We start from the raw sequence: 20,058 nt of genomic DNA on the forward strand, positions 1-20,058 counted from the left end.
AGGGATATAGCTGAGGCTTAGTGATGACAGACAAGGTGACGCTGCGGTAACTCGGCAGACTCCTGTCGGGGAAGGATCAGCCTTGGGAGGTCCCCTCTAGGCCTTGGAATGTCCTGCCTGAGGAGTTTACCTGGGGACCCAGAGTGACGCGAGTGGGACACTGGGATTCACGGCGAGGGGTTGAGCCCTGTAGTATCAGCTTGACCTCCAGAGGGTCTGGAGGCTGAGGGCGGCCACACAGGTGGTCACCTGTGTCTGTATGCCCAAGTCCCAGCAAAAACCCTGACGTGTCTTCCTTCAGCTGGTTTTAATCTGGCCCTTAGCGGTGATGAGCCGTAAGCATGAGTTCTGTCGGCCCTTCTAGCAAATCATCAGACCTGAGGTTGGTCTCGGAGACCCCCCAAACATGCAGTTAGAAGTGAGGGTGATCTTAGGAAGTGCCTCCCAATTCTTTGACCCCCTTAACCCAGGAGCTCAGAGAAGAAGGAGGCAGTAGCACCTTCCTTGTAAAGCTTCCTTCAGAACACTCAAACACCAACATTTCCTCAGCACTGCCTGCTGAAGGCTATGTGGTGGACAGTCACATAAGAAAGGGCCTCTAGGTCCCCAGAGAAGTCACCTTTCCTCCTTCCACATAACGAGGCTGGCTATGAGGCATTATTTCAACAGGGGACAGCCTTATTACTCTTAGGTGGTGTAACTGCTGATTACAGAACTAATGATGCTGAGAGGCTGAGAAGCGAGATGGTGAAACCACAGCAGGTCTCCATCTGTCCTTGTCTGGTTAAGGACAACAGAGCCAAGACACAGTCCAGGCTGTGAACAAGGCTGCTGCCTCTTGCCCCTCATCGGCCCTCCCCACACATCCAGGCCTGCTCCTCCCTGCTCCCCAAACCGGGGACTCCAGGGCGCAGTGTCCTGTTTCCTTTCATTGTTTGTCCTAATCAAACATGGAAGAAGTTGTATATTGGCTCACTGCACACCCCGACTGTCCGGCTGAGCGACAGGAGGAGGCATTGCCTCCCTCAACAGCACAGATTTCACACTTTGCCTCTGATAGTGACATGGTTAGTGCCACTACTGCCACGAGCAAGCGAGGGTAGAGAAGGTGCGTGAGGTGTTGAGGAGAAAATGTGTGAGGTCATGGGGAAGGCACGTGTAGTGATGGGGTGAAGAGGGGCGGGGAAAGGTCAAGGAGGGGGTGGGGGAAGTGTGGGAGGGGATGGGGAAGGCATCCATGGTGATGCGGGGAAAGTATGTGTGGTGATGGGGGGAAGCTCGAGAGGTACCAGGAGAGGTACAAAAATTCAAGTCTCTCACCTCGTCTCAGGAGGATAAGCAGGCTGGGTGGTACCAGCTTCTGGGAGAAGGTCCTCAGAACTGCCACCCCTCTAGGACCCCTGTGGCTCTGGTCTACTCCGGTTTTCCTTTGGACTCCTCCAGCCCCCCATGGCCTGCCTTCCCTTCCCTAAGTCTCCCCCAACTCCTTCAGTTTCCCCTCTGCTCCCAAATGCATTTTTATTTTTATTAATTAGTTCTTGGTCATGTATTCCCTGTGGTGACCTTCATACCTGATGCCCAGAATTGTATTCCTAGGAGGTCTACCCCTTGTAATGAAGTTCCTGGCAAAAGAATTCCTACAAACTCTATCTCCCTACCATGAGCAATAGTATCAAACACTTTTCAAGTTGAATATTATAAATTTGCAAGTTAGAAACCCTTACCTGGTCTTTCACACTGTATCTTCAAACAGAGCTGTTTCACAAACTCTAAAGGCAGCTGAACGACTTCCTGTAAGAACAAAGAAGAAATGCTCAGGGTGGGTTGCACAACAATGTGAATGCACTGAATGCCACAGAAATGCACACTGAAAAATGGCGGTAACTTGTCATGTATATTTCACTGCATTTAAAAAAATAATCAGTGTGGGGGCTTTAGGAATAAAGGCTGATTTGTTATTTTAAGGACATGCCCAGATTAAGCAGAGACACTGACGTTTCTGTGCACTAAGGTCTCCACAGAGCCCTCCTCACGCAGCTCCTCCTCTGTTCCCACCGTGACCTCACCCGCAGTCTCACGTGCCCGTGGACCACAGAGGAGGGGCCTGAGGCAGTCCTCTGCCCGCACGCAGCTCCTCACAGCTGTCTCCTCAGACAGTCCTGCCTGAGAAGCAGCTCCAGGAAAAGGGTCTGACTGAGTATTAGTCTCTGGGTGAGGCGTCCTGGGTGCCCACCAGCCACGGGACTCAGGATGGCCAAGATTTGGTGCGTTTGGGCAAAAAGCAAAGGAGCAACTTCTCTCCACCTTGCTGTTGCAGTCTCCCAGACTAAGAGTCTGTATGTAATCCACGTTGCTCACCACCTTCCCCAGGTATTTCCAGGGCTGCAGAATTCTGACTTCTCAAGAAATCCCAAGGGGATGCAAGAGTCCTGCCTAGAATGAGGATGTGGCGACCCTGTCCACTCACGTGCCATACCCTAGACAGCCCATCACTGCCCTGTCACAGGAACATGCCCAAGACGGCCCTTCGCTGCCCTGTCAAGAAGATCATCCCACAAAAATCTAAGTTCTCACTCCACTTTAAAGAAGCCAAAAATATGAAGCGTCCAGATGGCAAATTACAGGTGCTGTGCGAGAAAGATACAGAATTGATTGCATCAAGATCCTCACTCAAGGAAACGCCCTTGGTCCTGCACAACCACGAGGGCAAGGCTGTGGCTCACAGCAGCCACACACATGTCTCAGGTCCACACCCCGCCTTTACTAGCCCTTGATTAGATCCGTGAACCAGTGTGAACCATGCCATCCTGCCTGACAGACAGACAGCTCTCTGGAAAGACAGTGATCGTCAGCAGGGCACTCGGCCAGCACCTGCACCAAGTACTAACTTAGGATGAATTATAATTAAGACCACAGAATTGCTCTCACAAGCGTGTAACTTGGAAGGCGTGGCCCTACCAGCTTCCCTGCTCACAGGCATCTGCCCTGGAGGGGATGAAGGAACAGCGGCAGAGGAGGACAAAGGACTACCAGCCTGGAGGGGGCCCCCGTCTTCTAGAAGCTCCCTCAGGAGAAGAGCATCCCCTCTTCTCCTGAGGAAGAAGTTCAAATGCGAAGTCCCGGCTGCCCAATGCATCCAACCTCAGGAAGGGAGACAAACCTTCTAAAATCCATCAGGCTCTCAACTGCCCCTCGTAATTAAGACACAAACACCTGCAGGCACAAGGGGTGCAGCCTCTTCTCCATTCCTCACCTCCAGCTCACCAGAAGGCTGGCCCAGACTAGTCCCCAGACCAACCCGGCAGGGCCGGAGGGGGCAGAGGCAGAGGGGTGTGTCTGTCGCTGTCTGAGCTTTGCTCTCTGACCGCTGGGCTAGACAGGTCTTGTCCCAGGACACAGAGCAGGGAAGCACTCGCCAGGGCTCCACTTCACCTAGCTCACGACATCAGTCAGAGAAAACAGCCCCATTTACACATGCTGATTTTGCCGCACGGTCTTGTGCGGGCCAGAGATGCGCTCCGTACCCCACATTTGGACCGCGCCAGGCCTGAGTGGCGGTCCTCTCTTGACACGACAATCACCTGCAGGAAAAGCAGGTTGTGTTTCACCCCGGCAGGGCCTCCATGCAGAGGACGCAGGTCAACGGGACGGATATTCCTGGAATGTGACCCCTGTGGGCTCAATTCATATGCCCAGAGCCCCATCCACTGTAGACAAACAGGACCAAGCCCGGAGCCAGAACGCACCCTGGGCCCTGGGAGGGGACAACCAGATGCGGTTCCCACCTGCTAGGCTGGCGCTGGCTGGAATCCTAAGCTCTGCCCCCTTCTTCTTCAACGCTGGTCCTTCCTGGAAGAAAAATCTAGAGCCCCCAAGTGCTCTGAGGCAGAGAAACACTCCCACTTGGCCAGACAAACACGTTCTCTCCCCAGGAAGGAAGCCGGGAGTTGGCACACCTGCGCTTAGTCAGACACCATCCAAGCCAGAAAGCAGGTGGCACCCAGCACACAGACAGCTCAGAGACTCGGACTCTCACAGCCAGGCTGTTTCAGGCTTTCACAGCTCACCGGGACAGCTGGGGACCTCATTAGGGGTGGTGCGTGCCAGCTCACAGGATGGTCCCGGTGACCCTTGCCCCTGGGCAGTCCCGCATTGCCTAGGGCTGACCTGTGAAGCCACCAGGAGGCCGTGGAAACGACAGAAACAATTTCCGGACAGGCCGTGTCCCGGACACCTCTCAGATCCTGTGCTGGGGGAGCCAGGGCCAAGTCACAGGGAGGCTCGGCGACCTGCAGGGAGTCCACGCTGGGAGGGCGGAGGCCCCCGGGCTACGGCCGGCACCACACCATGAGCTGCATGGCTCTGGGCCACCCTGGAAGAGGATCCCTGGCCCCAGCCTTCATGAAGACTGCAGCCCAAGGGTCCCAACGCAGCACCACCCACGGTAGGGTCAAAGGACCCTCCTAGAGGATGCTTTGCTGTCAGAGCCATTTAAATTCTACTTTGCCAGGTGATCCTTGAGCTTCAAAGGAACTGTCACTCACCCTCCTTAGCACTGGTTTTCTCAGAACAGACACAGGGACAGAATTTCCAAAATAGAGGTAGTGCTCTCTCTGTTCAAAATGACAAACCTGCTAGTCTGTTCAGGGCCCTGATCTAAGACAAGCAGCAAGGCCAGCAGAAGCAGAGAAGCAGCGGTGATCAAAGCTGAGATGCAAGAATGGCTGTCCCAGGCACGGCCCGAGGCCACCTCGAGGGTTCAGCTAGGATCGCAGGGCCACTCCACTGCGGCTTCTTATGCTGCCCTCTCCACAAGTGTCCGAACAGCAGACCTCACCTGTAACAGGCTCTCCTCTCGGTTACCGAGACCAGAAAAAGCCAGCAGTGCAGACCACCCGCAAGCAGAGGCCATCACCTGACATGGGCTTCAGCTGGGCCCTCCCACAAGCCTGGGTCACATCTCCCAGCATGCGGGCCCCCTTTCCTCCCTACCTTGCTCAAAGATGCCCACCAGAGGCAAAGGGCTCAGTGATGCTGCCTAGACCTCACTGAAGAGCTCTCACCAAGCCAAATGCCTCCATGAGGGCAGATCGGTGGAGACCAGGGGTCCTGGCAAGTGAGGGTCTGACAAAGAATCTCTGAACCTCACGTTTCTCAGCTAGAAAACGGGAATAGCACTGTCTGCTGTGTTACCTCACAGAGCAACAAATGAGAAAACTACTTAGAAACTCTGTAACGCGAAGGGTTATCTTTAAGCACAAACTTCCAGACTATAATTGATAAGTCGGTACTTTGATCGGTTGTTGGTATAGAACATGTGTGTGAATTTAGACTGTTAAAAAAAAAAATCACTTACCCCACAATGAACATAGTTCTCCCCCAAAAATTCTTTCATGACATTTTTGCCAAAGTCCACTATGTTCTGTAGGTGCTGAAATATTTCTTCCGAGGTCTGTAAAAGAGAAGGACAAGAAAACCTTAATGACCAGGACCCCCCAGAAAGTGGACTCTGACATCACCATGAGCCCCCGGCACATACAGAGCCGCTGTGCATGCGGCCATGAAAAGAAGCCACTGGCCCTGGACCTGGAGGAAGGGGAGCCTCACCATGGAGGCTGCCAGAATCACTGGAGCTCCTGTCCCCAGGGTCCCCCAGGCCCACATCTGCATTCTCCCCAGGTCCCACGTGATTCTGAAGTTGTCAGTTTGAGAACCGTATCTGTGCCCCCAGCCTTCCTCCCCACCAGGAACACACATGGATTCCACCAGCAGCCTGTGCACACCTTCTGAGGAATGACTTTGAAAATCTCTCCTAGCCAAAAATCACTAGATATTTAGATTTTACTCTTCAGCCTCTAAAGGTAGAAATAAAATATTTTCTCCGCAGAGGTTCTTAAAGAGTCAATAAACCGTGAGATTTGGGGAAGACAGAAAATCAGTCCTGTGTTTCTCACTCTGACCCAAAGGGTTGATTGCAGGTCTCTCTCAGGAGCGAGAGGGCTTTCTTCTTCGAGGGCAGGCTGACAGGTGCCTGACACATGGCTCAGGCTCTGGGAAGGTCCGTAACACATGCAGACCATGGCCTGCATCTGAGGGACTACTGAGTTAGCATGAAGCCGGACAAAAACCCCAGAGTGCACACAGTGGCTCCGGAGAGCTGTGACCACAGAGCTTCCAACAAAAAGCTCTTCTTGTCAGCAAAATTAACACACACATTCCCCACAAACAATGCAGCTGGCGGCACATTGTGCCATTTACATAATAAAGAAAGGCAAATTGTTGCCTTGGAAGACATTGCCTCAATAAATCTAAACAGGGAAAACTGAAAACAGAGGCATCCAGAAAACGCTGGCCCTGGTTCTGCAGACTCTGAGTGGGGAAGGAGGGGGAGGGGAGGGGGGCTGGAGGGAATCTCCGAGATGTGTCTAGTTTCCACTTGGATTCTGCAGAAACAGAACCACGCTGCACAATTCTCTTCGGCAGCTGCATCCTCCCATCCTGTGCCATCTTTCTCTGTGCTGACCACACTGTCCCCGGATCTCACTGCAGCCCCACTGCGACGGCTGCCCCTTGCTTTCTCCCACAGTGCCCTCTTCACTTCCTAGGAAGCTATCCTCCAAGGGTGCCCTTCATTTGCATAATCAGCTGCCACCGGCACCCAGCAGCCATCCACCACACCTCCTTTTCTGATGGGGTGGTGACTCATCCCTCCTACACCGGATCCTGAGCCCAGTTTCCCACCCACCAGGACAAACACTGGTCTTGCCCCACTAAGTGGGGAGTGCCCTGCAGCTCCTGCCTTTTCTCCCCTTTTAAGCTAAGAGCCGATGCTCACACCCCGCCTCTGTACCTCCTTCCCTCCCTCCAGGACCGTGAAAGAGGAAAGGCTCCAGCAGGGCTACTCCATGTTGACCCCTGCGACCACTGAGATTTGGATAAACACCACAATGACATCCCACCTTGAGGGACAGAGACACTGCAAGTCAGTGGTCAGCGGGCATGGCTTTCCGAAGGTGTCCGCAGTACTGTGCTTGGATGACTCAACAAGCAGAAACCCAGTGCTCCATCTGAACTGCCTGTTGCAACTTGCAACACTGTTTCCCACAGCATTACAGATTTCATTTTCACAGATACAATCCCACAAATGGGGAAACTGAGGCAGCAGAGTGTTAGGAAATCACCATGGCAAAGCCAAGACCTGGCCCTGGGGTTTCCCAGCCACAAGCGGGGCTCTCTGAGCTGGACCGGAGGCTCCTGGCTCAGTACCCAGGGATTCACCAAGATGACCCTTAGTGACCCCAGCAGATCAAAGCGCTGGATTCTGCGGGAACTGAATGCTTGTGTCATATTCAAATTTCCAAAATTAGCATTAATGCTTCTGCATCAGAAAAAAAAAAATCAAAGTTTTCTTAAATAATTATTTTAATGGCTGGGTGGCAAATCCACTTATCTTACCTTCTTCCTATTTGGAGGAAACTTCAGAAAACGAAGCACCACACAACGCTATTGGAAAATAAAACAAAATCTGATTAGTGCCCACCCAAAGCCTGGGGACAAGCGGCTGCGGAGAAGGACCGGTCCTCAGCAGTGCAGAGACTGGAGGCAGCCCACTGGGCCGGGAACCCCCACTACCTGGGAAATTAATTCCGTCTGGACTCGGGGAGGAGGTGGGGGCTGGTACCGGGCCACATGAGGACACACCGGGGGCCACAGAGCAAAGGAAAAACCTGTGCCCTCTGACCCAGTCAGCCCACTCCCAGGAATCTCTCTTAAGGAAATAACTGCAGATGCCCAGAAGACTTTAGCTACTGTATATAAAAGTCCTGTTTATCATTCCAAATGAAATGGAAACAACCTAAACGTCCAACAATAGTAGGATGGTTAAACACAGAGGGACACATTCTAGACCGTGGAATACTGTGCCATCATTTACAAGAAAATAAGGGAGATCCATATTTATAGACAGTCATCATCTACTGATAAGTGAAAACATTACAGAACAGGACTTATAGAATGAACCCACTTTTATATAAATATATACACATGCATGTGTATGTGTGTATTAAAGAACTATGTACAGATATAGTGCTATTTATGTAAAATCCAAAAACGGGTAAGACTAAGTTCTCAGGCAGGTGGATGGTCCCTGAGAAAGGTTCTAGAAGGGGCTGGTCGTGGGACTATGGGTCCACGTACTTTGTGATAATCAAGCCGTATATAGCCTTATAATCTGACCACTTTTCTATAGGTTTGTCCTCATTTTTTAAAGTTTGTAAAATAAAAAATTTTAAGTAAAGTATGTGCATACTGAGTTTGTAGGAAATGTCGGAAAAGGCTCCCGAACAGGTAACCACATGTCCAGGTATCAACAACTGGGGAACCTATTTTTTAAAAGTTCTGCTTATTTGGGTTTTCCAATTTTTTACCATGTTCATATAACATACATTACAAGAATGTAAGAAAAAAAATAACTTTTTAAACAAGTACAGGCTGTTTGATGGCCATTCTCATGTGACCTGGATGTGTTGTGGAAGCTTGGTAACCTGGGAAGTTAATTCCATTTGGACAACATCAGAAACCATTCCCACGGAGACAGGGAGTTCCAGGAGGAAGAGCTGAGGTCGGAAGCAGGGCTGTGCCCAGAGAGAAGCAGTGAGCAGGAGGAGGAGGGTGGCGGTGGAGGAGGTCAGCCACTGTCTGGAGCACTGGGTGGGGCGAGAGGGGCTGGCGATTGAAGACACTCAGAAGGTGTAGCTTTAGAAACCAAAACATGCCTGAGAGCAAGGAAAGCCCACAGAGACAAGATCCGTTTCCTTAGCCAACAGCCCCCCGGGAACCTCCTGCCCCACTCAGATGCCACACATTCGTCTCAAAACCCCAGACATCCAAGCCCGGCCTTGAGAAAGCCAACGTCGAGGGCATGCATGTGCCCCAGTCCCTCCCAAATCAGGGCAGACATCAATATTTTACCACAGACATCACCTGGCAGAGGATTCCATCAAAATTCAAGGAGAAAGAGAAGGTGATATGCAGAAACCCTTTCAAGGTAACTTCCCAGAAACTCAGCCCCACTAAAAGTACACTCCCTCCTCACCTGGGCTCCACTGTTTCTCAAGACTCACTGAGAAATTCTGAGTGTCATGTTGTGTCTGCTTCAGGGAAAACCACATTCTCTACTGCCCCACTTATCACTCAAAACTGACACCAGAAACTGCCCACCTGCCCCACAGGAGCTTCAGTGTCAGCCCCGAAGGCCAGTCACAAACATGAGTAACTCGGTGGGTGCACCTGTTCTGGATGGCGAGTGTTAACTGTCCCTCGTGAGGGTCTGACCAGGCCAGGCTGGTCATGCCATGCATGGCTGGCCAGCCATGGGACCAGGCAACATCCCTTCAAGTGGACAGTACAGAACGGGTGGGAAGTCAACCTCACCAGCCCTGATTGGCACGGAGACACAGTGAGTCCAAGGGCCACCCACGGCGTGGAGCGGGACGAAGGCAGCCGCCCACGGGGAGGTTCCCACGAAGGAGCCGAAACCAGCACCTAATCTGGTAAGCACCAGGGCCCTGCCAGCTCACAAGGTCTTAACCAGCTGTGAAGGAAGCAACTTCTTTCCTTTGAAACTGAATATCTGAAACCAGATGTTTAAAACGTACCTTCTTCTTAGAGTCTAGGATAAAATGCTAAGAAAGTAAAGAGAAAAGAGGGGAGACCAAGAAGAGGGGATTATTTAGGGTTTCTGCACAGTCCGGGGTGGAGGCAGCTCCTCACCAAAGCAAGGCAGGGGATCTCAGGCTGGGGCCACACTTTTTCTGCCCTTAAGGATACCTCTCACACCTCAGAACACTAAATGAAAAGTAAAGATTTTAACACGCTGAAAAAGGCAGTGGACGGAGGAATGACACATATAAACACATACACACATGACACAACCTCAAAACGTAGAAAGCTAAGGGTACAACTTGTCACTTATAAAAGGAGCAGGAAGCATTCAGGGCTCGGGAGGGTCCCAGGCCGGGGTGGGGGTGGGGGTGGGGGTGGACTGGCATGTCGCGCGTGTGCCCAAGGAGCCTAGGAGATGCTCCTTTGATCCACTCCGAGGACTCGCCCAAGTCGTCAAAACACCAAGACATCAGCAAAGGCTGGCTCACAGCAGCTCTGAAACAGCCATGTGAACGTCTGAGAGCACAGGAACTCTGTCTGCCCAAGTGCACGGAAGTCTTGAACACGCGTGTGAGCAACTGTCTACACATTTATGCTGTAGGGTTAAGGAAAAGGCAGAAAACAAAAACAGACAGAATTCTTAAGTCCCCAATAAAAGCATACACTAGAAAGAAATACACCAAGTGTTAACAAACATTAATTTCTTAGTAGAGAACTGTTGGGTGTTTTTTATTCTCTTCCTTCTAATATTCTATATTTTCTGGGGCAGAGGGAGGAAGCAATAATTGGTATGAAATAAAAATAAAAGGCCACAAAAACAATATAGTAAGAGGGTCATCTGCCCATGTGAAGCCCAAGGGAGGAAACCTGTGGGTGGAATTAAGAATCCAGGGCCTCTTGGCAAAGACGAGGTGAAAAATGATCAGTCACTGCAGCCTCACTGGAGGCCAAGCCCAGGGCTGGTCTTCCACTCGGACTGGGAGACGACCCAGCATGCGGCCACAAGGAGACTCCAGGGAAGCAGAGCTCTGGCGACTTTCAAGGGAAAGGGAGACAGACAAACACAACAACAGAAGGAATCGACCCCTGGGTACCACCCTAGACGTCCCAAAACGGCTCAGCCCTGCTTCTCGGTGAGGTGCCCCAGCCGGCCCCAGCCGGGTTCCACCACAACACCTGTGACAGAATACTGGGCCAAGTCACTTGCCTCTGCTGACATGACCGGAAACACACCCCAGGGCCCACAGCAGGGTAAGACGGACAAGGGGTGGGACACGGTGCTGGGCCGGCAGCCTCAGACAGAACAGATGCCGGGTGAAGTGAGACATCTCAAAGACAGAAGCCCAGGGCTCCGAAGGGAGGCCCACCGGGAGGTGGGGACCACAGGCGGGGACAGCAGCTGCCCGGACTGGGCAGGACACTTTCCTTTGCAGGTTACATGTGCCCGTCCAGACCTACGGCCGCCACAGGACTGAAGCAGACACAGATGCAGGTCGCGAGACGGGAGACGGGACAGTGGAGGGATAAGCCCAGGTGACATTTCAGCGCAGGGCACGCAGAGGCTGCAGCAGAAGAGGTGCTCAGATGGTCCCGAAGGGATGGAAAGATCCAACAGCCAGAAGAGAAGCAGAATGATCTGTAAAGACAAACTACAAGTGCATGGAACACACAGTGAGGGTGTCACAGAGCAGCATGCAAGTCTGAGGAGAGCTTTCAAGGACCCCAGGCCCTCCAAGGCCACATCATGGCCACAGGGCAGGTGTCCAAACACACACCAAGAGGCGGGTGACCTGGTGCTGCCGTCTCGTCCTTCTGTAACAGACACAGAAACCTTCCTTACTTTTCCCTTCCTGGTAAAAGGGGCAGCTGCTGTCCTGACTGCGGAGATGGAAGGTGCCATCAGGGCGAGGAAGTGACCATGCCACCTCAGGATACCAGGCTTAGACTGGCAGACGGCCACATGCCGGAAAGGCAGAGCTCAGCGTTCACCAAGGCCAGGACTGGAAACCAGCAAAGGGAACATACTTTGGAAATAATCCTAACCAGTCACCTGCAGGCGATCCCAAGAATAAAGACATGGCTACAGGCAGAGGTCCCCGATGAGACGTCACCAAGAAAGAAGTCACATCAGCTGTATCAATCTGTACAAATATCATTAAAAATCTCAAATACAGAATAAGTTACTTGTTTAAAAAAAATGCTAGAGGGCACAAAACACTAGGACTATGTTAACTAGATACAGGAGGAAAAACAAGAGACTATCCCGGGACTTGGGGATATGCTATATTTAAAAACAAAACAAAAAACAAAAAGAGAAACAGAACAACTCTGATTGCTTCCAACAAGCATGATCTACAAACCAGAAGTCCTGAAACAGACAAGACAAGAAGAGAAACAGACAGCCCCTGACTGCTTGAACCTCACATCTTCAGGACCCAGACAAACACCGCAAGGCATGAGAACAATTGCAGAAAGGACCTGAAGCCCGATCTGAAGCTTACTGCAATATCAGGAAAGGACTTTTGATAAAAGATCTCAGTTGGCGGGTCTTTCACGTTACCTTTGTGAATAAGAAGGCAAAGGTCACGACAGTTTAGTGTGATAAAGAGAGTGGGCGCCCACTTGCCCCTTACCTCAGGGGCGAGGGCAGCTGGAGGGCAGCTCAGTGTCTGGGGAGGACTCTATGCCAGGCCTGCCCTCAGTGACTCCCCCACTGGAGGCACTTAAGAGATCAAGTGACAAACCAGACTTACAGTGACCTTCACAGGACAGGAAGCAGAGCCAAAAACAAGAAGACTGAGATGAAGAAGGGCCAGTGCAGACGTAAAAGCAACACCACGCAGAGAGAAATTCAACTCGGCAACAGTGCAGTTGAGGGCAGCCCTGGGCATCGTGACAACTCAGCATGAACAGAAGTGTGGCACGACCACTAGACCAAGTGACAGTGTCCCCAGGCTGCAGTAATGAAAGGAAAGTACATGCCCTCAAGGGAAATGCCCTTGCCCAAGACCCCCCGCCCAACAAGGTCAATGCCAGGGACACCAGGCACCCACTAGAGTACAGTGCCGGGCTGACCACAGCCTTGGGGCATCTCAGAGGGTCGGTGCCAGGGCCACAGGCCAGTGTCTGGGAAAGGGTTAAACTGCACGGCTGGACCCAAGGATGCTGTGCACCAGGCCACTGGAAAGCTGACAGCAACCTGTCAAGAACTGGCCTAATGTCAGGGTCTCCCACTGTCATCTGTTACTGCCCAGCCCTGAGCACACCTCCACACCACGGCCCTCCGTCAGCATGCACTTAGCTCCTCCGTATCCAGTCCCCATTTTCTACAAGTCCTGTGCTCCTGGAAGTCTCCCAACCCACCAGCCCGGAAGGTTGTCTGTCTGTCTGTCTGTCTGTGTCTCATCCCATATTCTTTCCGTGCAGATGCCTGCCCTTGAGACTGGCGGGCTGAAGGCACTGAAAATGAAAAGGACAGGGGACAGACTCACCACTTTTTAAGGATCTTTTGATTCCGAAAGTAGATGATGGCGGAGGAGGGTGTAGCTCAGTCGTAGAGCGTGTGCTTAACACGCATGAGGTCCTGGGTTCAATCCCCAGTGTCTCCATTAAAAATAAATAAACCAATAAGCCTAATTACCTCCCCTGAAAAAAATTTTTTTTAATAACAAATAAAAAAAAAAGATGCCGTCTCCAAGAAAGGGATCGTCTCTTGATCTGAAAGAAACCTGGCAAGGGCCACCATCAATCTTAGAATGAATGAGATAGGTCTGGACAGTCAACCCACGGGGGCAGGAACGCTTGTTCTCACACATGCACCCACCCTCCCCTTGGGCCCAGCAGGGTCCTGAAAGCTGCCTTCCAGGGCTCTCTCCTCCTTCCTGGTCCTCAAGGCCCCGCGCAAAGTATAAAGGCTTCTCCACACCCAAGGGGCACAGTCCTCCCTTCACTCGGCGCCTTCCCTTAGTGGGAACACTTTCTTAAAAGAATACTTGGAATGATAGCCTTCGAATTCAAATGATGAGCTAACAACCACCAAGTAGGAATGAGCATAGTAAAGTCAATTTAGATTTAAAACACAGAATGAAGAGAAATGGCACAAGGTAGTCTAATGACTCAGTTTAAAAGGGAAAAAGAAAATGAAAAAGAAAGAACCCTAACAACTGGGGCTGTGCAACCAGGGTTGGGCCAGTTGCCCTGAAGAGTTGACATATGTTTATCAGGGATGCTGGAGAAGGCACCTGAGTGTCCAAGACCTGGTGTCCTTTTACTCTGAGTCTGGAACTTGCTCCTTCAACCTTCATACTTTTGAAATTCAGTACATTAGCTCCCACTAAAAGAAGCCTTAATTAGCTTTACATAAAATGAAGATATACCATGCAATCTTCTTGAGGAATTGGAAGATGAATTGTGGAAGGATGCAGGGAGTCACCACAATAACCCAAGAACAAAAAGGACTCATGCTGGAATATCCGGTGCTTTGCCGGACCTTGAAACACAATGGGGCCCAGCAGACTGCACAGAGATGAATGGCTTCAGGTTAAGTAAGCCTTGTCATTATTAATTCGTCTAAGGTTCTTGAGCAAAGCCTGTAGTCTCAGTTCTTCAGTTTCCCAACAGGGCTAATGGGTAACAAAATGCAAAAGCAGAACGCAGGGGCCACCTGGGTGACTGCAGCTTACCCTACAGCTGCCCCAGTGCCCCCAGCTCAGGAGCAACAGAGCAGGGCATCACCCAGCGCCGCGTCATCCCATAGGAGCTGTTGGTCTAGGTCAGAGCTCCTAAATCGCTGAGTCCAAGGGGGATGATGGCACTTGCATAACTTGTCCAGCTCCTACTCACCTCATCCTTCCAGCTATTTCACAAAGGAGATTCTGTTAGTAGTTTCACTTTGCAAATGCAGAAACTGAGCCTGGGCCAGGCAGTGGTGGAACTGGAATAGCGCCCAGCTCCGTGTGACTGCAACTCCCAAGCTCTTAAGCCCTCAATGACACCTATCGCTCCTCCCCCAGCCCACCACATTCCTGCCTAGCTGTATCAGAAAACAAGACGTCAGAGAGATCTGGGCCTTCAACAAATCCAAAGGCTCCTCTCCCTGGATTCAACTCATTGAGAGTCCTTCCTGCACCCTCTGAAACTCTCATCCTCACTGAATTAAGGAAGGGAAATTCTTTAAATTCTAAAAGACTCTAGAGAAGAACCTGTTGGCAATGCTCCACGAATATTAACAATAGCAGCAGGAGAACAGCAATTCTCTACGTCTCCCTCGGTGCTGGAAGGTAGCAGCACCCCCAAGCACTTCGCTTCTTCCTCCACTTCTTCCTCCAGAGCTCACTCGTACCCTCTATCCTGCCTATGACTACCCCAGGCAGCCTCACCGCAGGTGGGCAGTCGGAGGCGGCACCGCGTGAGGTAGGGGTGCAAGGTGTTGAGGGGACACGGAACAGATCAGGGAAGGGGGAGGGAGGTGACACTGAAGGAAACGGGGAATCGATCTGGGGGGAGGGGAGTGCTGGGGAGACAAGGCACCAACCTAGAGGAAGGAGAGAGCTAGGGACACGGAACCGACCTGGGCGAAACGGGTGACGGGGAGATGCGGAAGCGGCCAGACGGGGAGGTGATGCTGGGGGGACGCGGAACTAACGAGGAGGGGGCGGTGACACTGGGGGGACGCTCCATCGACTTGGGGGGGAGGGCTGCTGGGGAATCGATCCGCGGGTAGAGGGTGCTGGGGGACGCAGAACCCACCAGGAGCAGCGAGAGGGCCCCGAACAGCGCCGACAGTCTACCGCTCACCTGCGCGTGGGCCACCACTAGGCTCTTGTTGCCTTCACCGTGGTACCCCCATTCATTCTCGTCCATCTTCCCCTCGTCCATCCCCCAGTGCGGCCCTGGAGCCTCGCGGGGCCGCGAGCTGGGGGTCGCTGGCTCGCCTGGGCACCAGCCGCCGCCGCCCCGGCAGGAGCGCCTGTCAGCCGCTGCCGCCGCTGGACCCAGCCGCCGGACTCGCAGGCGCGGGCCGCCGGAAGCCACGCCCCCGGAGGCGGCCATGGCCGAGCCGGGCAACTTCCGGGTGCGGCCCGCTTCTCCTCTATTGACCACTGTGGCGGATTAAGTGCTGGCATAGTGACTCACTTCCGGAGCGCTAACTTGAGAACCGGAAGGGAGGTTTCAGGCCTGGGCGCTGGAAGTGACGCAAGCGGGAGGAGCTTGGATCCTCGTTGCCGGTACTGGCCGGGCCGAGAATGTCAACCCAGGCGCGCTGCGGGTGGAGTGGTTCTGGCGCGCTGGGAGCCAGGGGCCCCTGCGGGGCTGGCGAGGGGCGCCTCCAGGCGGGCCGGGAGCTGGGAAGGGGCCGATCCAGGTGGATGGGGAGGTGGGAGGCGGGGGGGAAGGAGGGGGCTCGTCCCTAGGGCTGAAGACTGCTCAGTCGCGCGCCTGGGCCTTTTCTGTAGAATGGAATACATGTCTCACTCACGAGGTTACTAATATCATCATCTGCTCCTTACCTGATGTAGAATCACCCCAGTAGTCCCAGGAGGTAGAAACATTGTCGTCCACGCCTCACAAATGAGGAAATGCGGCTCAGAGAGGCGAGTGGCGTTTTTGCCAGAGTTATTACCTGAAAAATTGCGTTTGATGAGTGTCTACCAAAGGACACAACTAAGCCAAAGAGCGGGAGAAGGAAGGATTACTTGCAGCAAGTAAGGACAACACCAGGGAGCTTTCCCAAAGCAGCTTCTCCTCAAATAGCAAAGTTGGGAACGTTTTTAAGCTAAGGGTACATGCATATTGATGAAAGGGCTTGGATGGTCACAGAGTCCAACTTTAGTTGATTGCAGTCATGGGAGTCAGGAAAGGTCAACATCATACCTTAGGTTCCACCTGATCTAATGGTTGAGTGCTTCAGTCTAAACTTTACCATTGAAACAAAATTGAGTCTTTACTACTGATACATTATCTTCACTACGTTATTTCTCTTGCCTGATAACAGTTTATTCTTTTGTTCCCTGAAGATCATTACTACTGAGACCTGTTCAAGGGCAAACCTCGTGACCGGATTTAGATCACAAAATAGCCTAAGCCAAAAATGGCTTCTCTTTTGTCATAAAAGCCATGCCTCTATTTCTCTCTGGGTAGCACCACCACCACCACCACCACACTATCTGCCTACAGGAAGAATAGGTTTCATTGACTACTGAGCATGAGGTTTGAATTCTGCCCTTGCCATTTAACAGCAGTGAAGCAGAGGACAGCTTTCTTGCCTTCTCCAGGCCTCAGTTTGTTCACTGTTGAAATGAGTCTGATGATACCACTTCATGGAGCTGCTATGAAGATTAAATTAGATTAGTGGTTCCAAGACCATTTTATACTCTTTAGAAATGATTGAGGGCCTCAAAAAGCTTTTGCTAATATGGGTTTAATCTGTCTGTGTTTACCATAATATAAATTTTTAAAAATCACTTTCACTTAAAAATAATAAACTACCTCTTTTAAAAAGTAGCTATATTTCCCCCAAAATATAGAGAAGAGTGGCAGCCGTTTTACATTTTTGCAAATCTCTTTAAAGTCTGACTCCACAGAAGATAGCTGGAGTCTCACGTCTGCTTCTGCACTGAATATATTGCTTTGGTTGGAGGTATATGAAGAAAACCCAGCCTCAGGTATGTGCTTCAACAAGGAAACACCTGCAGACCCAACTTTGAGAACAGCTCAGACCACTTGGCAAGGCCTTGAGAATAGTAGTGAAATGAAGCTGGTGAGTCAGGAAAATGAGTTAGTAGCTTTGAGCATCTCTCCCACCTTGGGCCCCAAAGGATTGGCCCAGGTAGGAGGTAGCTCAGGCCCCTCCCCAGGGATGGTTGAGAAATGGGGACAGAGCCAGCCCACTCCTAGAGGTAAGTAATCCCCAAGCGGAGGGGAGCACCCACAAAGGGCGAGAAGGCCTTCCTACACCCCCCACAAGGCCAGGAGACCCTAAACATGTCTGAGATTGAGTTTCTCAGCATCTGTGAATGGGGAATTGGGATCAGATTATTAAGTATTAAAACATTTCCTTCAGGAAGCCTCTGTGGTGCTGAAAATTTTCTGTATCTTGGTTTCTTTTTTTAAGGAGCATTTTATCACTGACATGGATTAGAATTACTAGTGTATGATTATTTAAAAGATTAAATTTTGATTTCGTGATTGTTTTAAAATTCTCCACAGATGCTCCTAAGGTGGACCACACCGACCTCATCTCTAGTGTGATACCCCACTGGCTGCAGGTAAAGGGACTTGGAAAGAATTATGGTGGGGTGACAGTGAGGGACGTGAAGGAGAGTGGGCTCATCTGCAGGGACTGGCAAAAGGAAAGGCTGGAAAAGAAAGACACGAGCAAGGGGACAGTAGAGGAATGGGGTTTCTCATGCCCTAGATCCACACACCCTTCCTTTTTTTTAACACAAACTCAGTTTTTACTAGGGGTAGTAACTTTTCCTTTATTCAGCCCACTGGTCTGACTTAACTCAATTTTCAGACTCGAGGCTGGGTTTGTGCCTTCAGCCTGGCAGTCAAGAATTACGTTCCCAGTGGTCGGTGCCTGCGGTGCAGGGAGCTCGTCCAGGTTTACCCAGTGAGGCTCCCTTCTTTGGCTTGCCCTGAAATGGCTGTGGGGAGAACCGGCAGCTGGGCGAGCGAGAAGCTGGGAGGCCAGCACGTGCTGCCAGCAGCCATCCGGGCACCACAGGTGGCAGCAACAGAGGGGAAATGGCTGGGAGGTGGCAAGGAAGGGGGCACAGTGAGCCAGAGGATCAAGCCCAACTCAGTTGATTCCAGCTTTCTAAGCCATTGAATTCTCTCTTTCGCCTAAATAATTTGAGTTGGGTTCCTTTTATTTTCATCCTAAAGAGTCCTAACTAATGCTCGAGTACCCTGGGGTGGACCAGTCCCCTCTTCAGGTGAAAACTGGAAGTGAAGCAAACACCAAAAGGCCCTCGTTAGCTGGCATTCCCGCACGAAGACACTTTGCCCGGATTCTTTATGCTCCTCCACTTAGGCCTCAGCTAGATTCTCACCGTGGCTAGCCAGTGTTGTCTTCTTACTTGAAAAAGAAGAGGAAAGAGGGAGGAAGGAAGAAAAGAAGAGAAGAGAAAAGGAAGGAAGATGAAATGGAAAACTCATCTTCCAACCACGTTGAAGAGCCATCCAGAAACAGAGTGGCAAAACACTGGTACTGGGAGCCCAGTGATGTGAGGACTTTTTCTATTCTTGCTATTTGTATGTAAATCTGGAATTCCTTACCAGATTTTATTTTTGAAGGAAGCGTGTAATATCATGTATCACTTGATATGACATAACATGATGAGAAAGGCACTTCACCTCTGGGGTGTTCACCCCCGCACCCCATAATCCCTGTCTAATCACTAGAAGAACATCAGACAAACCCAAGTTGAGGGAAATTTTGCAGAATAACTGACCAGGATTTTCTGCAGGTGCCTGCCCAGGTCATAGGAGACATGGACAGACCAGAGGCGCCTAAGGAGGTGAGACACCTAAATATAATGTGGGATGCTGGAACAGAAAAGGGCATTCATGGGAAAATTGGTAAAATCCAAATAAAATTTGGGGTTTAGTTAATAGTAATGGACCAATGTTGATCTCTTCATTCTGGGAAATGTACCATTGTTAGGTATGTTAACATGGAGGGAAGCTGGGGAAGGGCATATGGGAACTTGGCACTACCTTGCAACATTTCTGTAAATCTAAGATCCAAAATAAAAAATACACAAAAAGGAAGGCATTCATTGTTCAGCTTCTTTCATAATTAAATAATTAAAATAAGTATATATCTTAAAATATATATCAAACTGGCAAAATAAAAGCAATTTTGCATAATGTTTAACATGGGTGGTGGAGAAGGGACAGACAGGACATGTGCACTCTTGGGGGAGAGGATCTGCATTGTTGGAGCCAAATTTGGCCGTATCATTAAAAAGATTGTAGCTGTAGCTAATCCCTGATGACCCATTTCCATGCCTATAAATTACCCTACAAAACCCTCCCTCCAGTGCTCAAAGATATGTACAGGATGTTTGTACAAACATAAAAGTGGTGGGCAGGTCTTGGTTCCCAACATGGACACCTCAGGATAGCCCCAGCCTGCACCAACCCACCCCAGCACAAGACCTGCAGGGGGCGTAGCAGCCCATGTTCTAACAACTTCCCCAGGTGAATCCCAGAAACACTGAATTAGGATATACTTGAAAATTACACAGGCAGTAAGAAAATGTGAGTTAGACCTGTACTGACATGGAAGACATTCAGGATCTATGGTTAAGTGAAACAAATGTGTGTGTGTGTGTGTGTGTGTGTAAATGCACAGAAGGGAACGGAAATTTTTCCATCTGGGAAGAG

At 51.0% G+C, this 20,058-nt stretch overlaps 1 protein-coding gene and 1 long non-coding RNA gene across 5 annotated transcripts in view; one reads left to right on the plus strand and one right to left on the minus strand.

Moving 5' to 3' along the window:
* Window positions 1-15,848, minus strand: part of IPPK (inositol-pentakisphosphate 2-kinase) — a 51,340-nt gene extending 35,492 nt beyond the window's left edge. Inside the window, exons 1-4 of one of the 2 annotated variants that reach the window (XM_074362991.1) lie at window positions 15,460-15,848; window positions 7,456-7,503; window positions 5,357-5,452; window positions 1,725-1,791 (exon numbers count right to left, since the gene is read on the minus strand). In XM_074362991.1, coding sequence (XP_074219092.1) covers window positions 1,725-1,791; window positions 5,357-5,452; window positions 7,456-7,503; window positions 15,460-15,714 — 466 coding nt within the window. In that variant the 5' untranslated portion in view covers window positions 15,715-15,848. The remainder of the gene's footprint in view (window positions 1-1,724; window positions 1,792-5,356; window positions 5,453-7,455; window positions 7,504-15,459) is intronic. The other variant, XM_074362992.1, reaches the window with a different exon arrangement.
* A 51-nt stretch (window positions 15,849-15,899) lies between these two features.
* Window positions 15,900-19,440, plus strand: LOC105078833 (uncharacterized). 3 transcript variants are annotated; one of them, XR_012506705.1, is made up of 3 exons: window positions 15,900-16,027; window positions 16,182-17,930; window positions 18,553-19,440. It is a non-coding gene; the product is annotated as an uncharacterized LOC105078833 (long non-coding RNA). The 3 variants fall into 3 exon arrangements; XR_836203.3 differs by lacking the exon at window positions 15,900-16,027 and having other exon boundaries at window positions 16,036-17,327; window positions 17,872-17,930; XR_012506704.1 differs by lacking the exon at window positions 15,900-16,027 and having other exon boundaries at window positions 16,036-17,930.
* The last annotated feature ends 618 nt before the right edge of the window (window positions 19,441-20,058 follow it).

This window comes from Camelus bactrianus, chromosome 4 (assembly GCF_048773025.1).
Source record: "Camelus bactrianus isolate YW-2024 breed Bactrian camel chromosome 4, ASM4877302v1, whole genome shotgun sequence".
NCBI lineage: Eukaryota > Metazoa > Chordata > Mammalia > Artiodactyla > Camelidae > Camelus > Camelus bactrianus.